The following is a 7,571-nucleotide window of genomic DNA, read 5'->3' on the forward strand; positions in this document are numbered from 1 at the left end:
TTTGTACTTCCTTTTTCCTGGGGACTGGAGTGCAGGAGAAGAAGTTTTGAGGTTGGCATTTTACCGTCAGGGCTCAGAGCAGTTTGAGGGCATCGTCGTGATCACCGATTACATTCTGGTGTCATAAGCCCCCTGTGAAAGGGGGGACATGGCTTCCGCTAGCGTCTTACTGCAGGGTAGGTCCACAACGGTTATCCCGTGTGTTTTAGAGTTGCAGAAATTTGCATTTGCAGAAACGGTGTCCCTGCAAAGCTGGCTGTGCTGCCACAGCCGAGCTGGTCTCTGGCCAGAGCGTGCATGCACAGCGTGGAAGAGGCAAATGTGCTGTCACGGCTGCTTGTTTTAAAAGTTCATTGCCCTTTTATCTGGAGCAAACTCTCCTCTGGGACAGCTGGTACTGAAAGGTAAATGAACAGACTTGATTTACATTTTTTTAATGGTTTTAGGATTTTGGCGTGCATGTGCAGGAAAGCCCTCAGATCAGCTTCTCTGGCCTTGACTCGATGCGGATGAGGCAGGGGGGCGTTAGCTTATCCAAGTTGCTTGGAGCAGGAAGCTTTTCTATCTTCACCTTGAGACATAAAGCAATAACATAGTAGAAGGCACTTAAAATGTTTGCTCTGTAGCAGCAAGGTATCACTTAGGACCTCAAGATATGAGATGAGCTGAGAATAACAAACTTCCCATGCTGACGGAGGAAAATTATAAATTGTGTCAAAAGAAGATTTTAAAATAAAATGGCCATTTACCTTTCTTATTAAGCCTTGGTTCCTTAGAGGTACTTCTTTAAGCGAAGGTTTGCTCTTTTGTCTGCCTGCTTTTCCCTTCACTGGCCCATGGTGTAATTGTAAATAGTGACTGGGGTGCTTCCTTTCTGTGGTGGGCTGTCTTGTCCAGAGCAGACTGAAGGGAAGTGCTAACTGGAAAGTAAAGGCAACCTTTAAAAAAAAAAACAAACAAAAAGAAAACCTCAAACCCACTACCCCCCAAAAAACCCCATACCTGCAACCCATCAAGAAAATAACTAATGATAAAGCAAATTAGGAAATGCTAGATGAAGTTCTTAAATTGCTCCGCCTTAGTAAATATTTTCATATTTGCTCTAGAATGAAAGAAATACATGCAAAGAAATTACATAAACTTATTTAAAGAATCTCTTCACAGCAAATGTTCACTGTATGAAAAGTACAGAAGCTGAAATCCAGCCTTAGCTGTCAGCTGTCTGATGGAACTACTGCACCCAAGTACCTGTGGTCGTGCTTCCCATAGCAGCTCATCTGGTGCAAAATCCCGATTTGAAGTGTTGATCTGAATTATAATAACATTTAAATATGATAACATAACACTGAAAAACAACATTCCAAAGGGCGTAATTAATAGAACGACAATGACTATAAGGTCAAATATTACTCTTCTGTGCTACCTCTTTCTGCTGTTACCAAGAGGCTGAAACATTTTGCTTTTTTGCATCACTATTTGTTGGTAGGTTCCTCCCACATTAAGATTGTGTAATTTGGCAAGAGTTAAGAGTTAGTGTTCAAACACGGTAAGTTGCTTCTTTTCTAAAGCTCTCCATTCTTTGGCCTGTAACCAAACAAGGGCTATTTAGCACCTTGCCAGCGAGTTTCCTGTTTGGGAAACCGTTAATGTGAACTTTATGGGCGCTTTTCTTAGCAAAACGTGTTTTTATATGCACTTGTCGTGAACTAACAGATATTACCGAAAGCATGCATCTGATTCTTTTAAGTCTGGAACTCTGTGGTAATATTCACGTTGTTCCTCAGGAGCTGCCTGGGGTGTCAAGGTATAATAGGCTGCGAATAAACCCCAACTGCCCACAAAGCTCACGTGATTGCATTTCTCCCGAGACTGAAAGCTCACTTGCATGCCAAGGAAGACCATGTATGAGTGCTGTCTGGGGACTTCTGCCAGAAAGGGCTCTTGGAAGCAACGGCCTGAATCGTCATGTGCAGCACAGAGAGGGAAGGTGGCACGTCTGCCTCAGGAATAAGCTTGCTAGGACCAAATAACCCTTTTGGGGTGCTTTTCCCTTACCCCACTCCTCGAGCAGCAAAAGAACTGGTTTTCCTGCTAAATGTGTGTGCTGGAAAAGTAGAATTGCACCCTGAGGCTAGTGTTGTCATTTAGTTAGGCTGACATCTTGTGGAAGCCTTCCTAGTGGATTAAGAATAACAAATAAGCTAATTGTACTTGATGTAGATGTGGGCTGTGCGACTTTCTTGTGCTGTGGGCTTGGAGGATGGCAAGCCCTGGTGTTGCAGGCGAAGCTGGGGCACCCAGGATTTGCAGCCATGTGCATGGCAGCACCTGAACAGACAGCTCACCCTTCTTGCCTGAAGAAATGATTGCGTTAATTTTTGCTGGATGTTAGCATGTTGGCAATCATGGGAGCATTTGCTGGGGCTTTTTTGCCAAGATAGCCCTCATGCTGTGTCGGTAAGGCCGTGAGGTGAAGGAGACGAGCACGGACGTGTGGCTGGAGCATTACCGTGCATGTGCTCTCATTCGGATGTGCCGCTGTGGAGCTGGGTTAGCGGACAGCCCCAAGAAGCGGACACAGGAGAAAAAGGCATGTCCAAGGTGACACGTCATCAACAGATGTGTCCAGCTCTTCGGGCTAGCCACGGAGTGGCGAGGGCGGCGGGAGGAGTGGGACAGGGCACCATAGGTGGGGTTTCACCACTTTCCTGGGAGCGAAGGGCACACGTGTGCTGTGGCGTAGCGCGGTGACTGTCACCTCCCTGCCTGGCCGCTCTCGGCGCCTGGCATTGGGCGCACATTTTGATTAATCTTTGTCCCCGCACAAACGCGTGAGCCAGCCTTCCCCTCTACGCTGGCGTTGATGGGAGCATGGGGCCACCGTGACTGCTGCCCAGCAGTTGGGAGGGACGTCGGGATGAGAGCAGCACGGCATCACAAGCTGTGCAGGCGTCTTTATTCGGATTCAGGTTCTTGCTGAGCCCCAGATGATGCCGTGCAGCCCCCATGCTTTGGTAAGCTATGGGCTCACAGTGGGAGACTCCTTCCTGCAGCAAACCAGTGTGTAGTCCTGCTTCCTCAACCAGCAGGCCTCAGGTATGAAAACACTGCTGAAATTCCTGCATGTCATACCTCACTGCTTACCCTTCCTGGTCTTGAATCAGCACTTTTCTATTTGGAATTTGTTCGCAGCCTTAATATCACAGTAACGGAGGGGTATGGACGGTTATCCGTTGTAGACAGGCAATTAGGCTAGGTGTCAAGGCAGAAATGAAGCATGTGACAAACTGAATCTGAGCACTGAATCTGCTGCCTCCCCACGAAGCACGGCTCAGCGGTGGCGCGTTGACGTACAACTGCCTTTGCTGCTGCCTGCCCGAAGGAAGGTATGCTGAACACTCATTTTTCACTTATTAAATCACCATCATTAACCACGATGCTGCCTGTTGTACAAACAGCTGGGAAGACAACTCCCAGGTTACCTGAAGCAGAAACCTCCCCGCAAACCATCTTTTTTAGGTAATTGCGTGATGGGCAGCAGGCAGGGCAGTGGTGGCTTTCGATCACACAGCAGTGGCACATGTGGCTCACGTCTGGGTGCTGCTTTGGGGAGGAGGGATGCAGGGATGTGTGTGCTGTGAGGGCTGGTGCCAGGCTGGAGGCACCATTTCCCTTGGTAGCACTGTGGTCTTGGCTTAACCTAAACTGATGATGAACCTTTGAGATTAACAACAAAAGTTTTTGATGGGTAGCTATAAAAGCATGGCTTTGCGAGTAACTCATTGTAATGTGTGCACTGCTGATCCTGGTGGCTCTAAGGCAGCATTCATGTACCGCCACCACCATGCTCATTACCTTTATAAATCATTTGGGGTTAGATTTTAAGATCAGTAGCTGTAGGAAAAAGCTTGTATCAGTTTGGAGGTTTTTTGTTTGTTTTGTTTTAATTTAGATGGCAGGCCTACAAAAGGAATGCTTTGTGACAGAGATGGTCTTGAGATTCCACTTGCCTCCCTGTACACAAATCCTCTTTCTTTGCTTTAAGCCATTAAAACAAACCCTAGTGGGGATAGATGCGTGAGCTGGAACGGCACGGACAGGACAGTGGCTGCTTGTACTGCTTTCTGAGCAGGGTAGCAATGATGGTGGAAGAGCAGAGATTACGGGGGGGGGCGGGAATTGAGCAATTTTTAACACCATTTTTGCCTCTGATAAAGATCTGATTTAAAGTAAATCTGCACTGTGGTTAAATTTATTATCCATGATACTGGACAGAGCTGTGGTATCATCCTGCAAAATGACTGACATGGTCAACATGACCCTATTAAATCTAGTGAATCTATTAGCTGCTTACTGACAGCAGAGCTTGCAATTCCCTCAGCAGAGTTTTGTGCTGGATATCTAAAAATCCTATTAATAATCTGAATATTCAGGCTTTGCTATTGTGAGTCCTTCTAATCCCGTGGATAAGAGAAGCTGATAGCTGGGATGTGTTGTGCTGCCAGGTCATTAGTTGGCTTCTCAGTGAAAGTTTAGACTAGAAATACAGACCAATTTTTTAATAGTAAGGGTAATTGGTTATGGGAACAAATTACCCAGAGGTGGTGAACTGTCTCTTGGAGCCTTTAAAACACGATTTATTTACTTGAGAGAGAGACTAGCTCAAACAAGACTTGTTGAGCTGTAGAGTGGAACCCAATAGGTAAAATTCAAGGGGCGTGTGGGAGCCTGGACAAAGTGACTGTTGTGGTCGAGGATGATCTTTGATGTTTTTATGTGCCCTGGAGGGTTTGTGCAGCCACGGGCTGTACCTTCAGGTGCTCCAGCAACCACTGTCCCACTAGCTGCCTCCACCTGGGCCTAACGAGGCGTAATTGGTCCCACAGTTAGTGTTTTATGTTTCATTTTATGCAAAAAAAGGTCAAGAAACTTCAGATGGGCAAAACTTGACATCCTTGTCTCTGGGCCAGGACCCTGGTTAGAATTGGCTGCGATGATTGAAGATGTTAATGACAGCAGGGTCTCTGCAGCCGCAGAGGTTTGGGCATCCATCGTGTTTGTCCCGTTCTGCCCTGCCACACCAGCCCTAACGAAGGAGCCGGGTTAGTAGCTATATGCGCTAAATTGTTAAATTACCGCAGCAAAATTAGCAGGGCGTTTTATGTTGCCATCTTCAGAAGGAAATTCAGTTAATACTTCTGATGAGCTTCTGTACTAAAATTTCTGAATGCCAACAAGGTGGAAATAAACTGGAGCTGCCTTGCTAAAATCTAATGGCTTTAGGTTATGCAGCTCTTTCTGTGCTAATATGTGGTGTAGCTTAATAGGAACAGATCAACAGTATGAAATTGGTGCTGCTTAGCCTCTAATGCATGTATTGTGTGCTTTTCAGGGCATTTTACATAGGACTGGCTGTGGTCTGGTTTCATGAACTGAATGTCCATTAGTGGAAGCCATCTCTTGATTTTCCTCTCATCTGAAAGGCATCCGGTCCTCGTGCACCGAGGCTGTTCTGGGCTGTGAAGCCAGGGACAGCAAAGTGGAAGCGATGGGTGGACTCGCTTCGAAAGCGTGCGCCTGCCTCGCGTTAAAATGGTAACGGAGGGGCACCCAGGGAGAAGTAAAATGGCACTTCTTGGAATAGCTGCATGTTTGGTTTTCTACATAATAGATTAGTATATATCTTGGATCCAAAGGTATTCCTGGAAAAAAACACCCACATGTACAGGGGGGTGCCATGGGTTTGGTAAAATGGTCACATTGCAATAGGTGAACTGGTAGGAGAGCATCAGAAAGAGCAAGCAGCTGCAATTGCAGATTTATGTCTCAGAGAAGGCTTTTATTTGTGCAGTGCCAGTTGGCAGGTTTCAGATTTTTAGGTAAATCGCCCGCTGCGAAGAGCCAGTTGCCCACTTTGGGGTGCAGGCACTGCCCGCCGCCACCAGCGCGCTCGGAGCTGCGGCTTGGGTCACAGCGATCGCCTTCAACATGAGCTGAACGGGGACTTTCTAATCTAAATGCTTGTTGGTTTTCATATCCACCAAGCATGGAACACCAAACTGTTCAATAGACAAATAGCATTAATCTTCACTTCATTTAGAGACTTCAGCTTTGATTTTTGAATGTGAAGAACGGGTCAATGCTGAGTCTTCCAAAGGCTGTGGCATAGTCAGAATGAGCTCCTGGCTTTAATTTCAGTTGCTTTTCAGTTACCTTTTGTGATGAGAATCAAATTACTTGATCAGGGAGGTGACAAATCTTCAATAATTCACAGAATCACAAAATTCATTAAACTATGATGACATTACAACATCCTATCTTCCCCCCCGCCCCTCCATTTTGTTTAATTTTTTTTCTGCTGTAGAGTGGACACCATGTTTTAGATTCAAGGCTGCCCACCCAGGTATTTCAAACCAGTGTGTCAGCTGGAGAATTGATAACTGACGTACCCTCGCATTAGTGCTGCTAAATGGTTTTTCTTCTCAACAGGATAATTATATTGATTGTGGCTTAGAACTTCAGAAATTAGACTGCGGCTGCATAAAGTGTGTTTCAAAACTCTGATATAAGCTATATTATACAGAAAAAAACCTCCCAGCAAAACCAGATCACCACCATTGTTTTATCTAACACTCCCAATTTGATACAAATTAGGATATTTTTGACCCAGTGTCTGCTTAAAAAAAGAGGCTGCCACTGCTTCCTGGCCCCTTGCCCTCTCAGTAATAACAGGGCTACCGCGAAACTTGCTGTATCAAACCTTGGTGAAATCCAGCTCTCAGCGGGTGAGCCTGGATACATACTTGAAATGTTGGATTTCATCCCCAACAAATGTTTTATAAGGATTTTGCCTTTAAGATAATTGATTTTTGGCTTTTGACTGACTGCTCAAGAGCAGTCTTCTGTGATGGTTGGGTGTGAAGGTAAGGGAGCACTGTTGTATTGGATGCGCAGCCCTGCGGAGTGCTTGCGTGGCGCTCGTTCCTGCGGGTTGAAGGCAGCGTGTGAGATGTTGGCGTGCAATCCGCTGGCCTTGGGCGATCCCAGCAGCCGAGGCCATAGGAGATTGCGGATTGAAGCAAGGCTGTTCTGAGCTGGCTGGCTGACTGAGCTGGCAGTAGAGAGAAATCTAAAACTCTGAGGTTGAATGTGGTCTCTGGCTGATAAGGAGCAAAAAGATGGCTAGATTTATCAAACCATCCTTTTCTTCTGAAAGAAAGCTGAAGAGTGTTACAGGTAAAATCGTAGGATGTTAAAAGTTCCTGTCCTGCCCAAACCGGCCAGGAGGAGAGTGCTTTATCAGGGAGGTGGAGAATTTACTTCTAGTGTGCATAATCACTTAAAGTAATAAAGACGCTGACAATATGCTTGAAATGAATAGTACTTGGTTTTACGTTGAGACCCTGAATACCCGTTTACCTCTTTGTCTCTTGTTTTTCAGGCTGGACGCAAAGAAAGAAGTGATGCACTGAACTCTGCAATTGATAAAATGACCAAAAAGACCAGAGACTTGCGTAGACAGGTAATTAATATATAAAGTTGATACTTGTTGAGACAAATGAGTGCATTCC

At 45.8% G+C, this 7,571-nt stretch overlaps 1 protein-coding gene across 1 annotated transcript in view; it reads left to right on the forward strand.

Moving 5' to 3' along the window:
- The window catches only part of LOC104624892 (catenin alpha-1-like), a gene marked incomplete at its 3' end in the record, with an annotated part of 45,203 nt that overhangs the window by 36,715 nt on the left and 917 nt on the right, over positions 1-7,571 (forward strand). Inside the window, exon 5 of the mRNA XM_010292371.1 lies at positions 7,442-7,522. Coding sequence (XP_010290673.1) covers positions 7,442-7,522 — 81 coding nt within the window. The remainder of the gene's footprint in view (positions 1-7,441; positions 7,523-7,571) is intronic.

Source organism: Phaethon lepturus, unplaced genomic scaffold (genome assembly GCF_000687285.1).
Source record: "Phaethon lepturus isolate BGI_N335 unplaced genomic scaffold, ASM68728v1 scaffold34178, whole genome shotgun sequence".
In the NCBI taxonomy this organism is placed as follows: Eukaryota; Metazoa; Chordata; class Aves; order Phaethontiformes; family Phaethontidae; genus Phaethon; species Phaethon lepturus.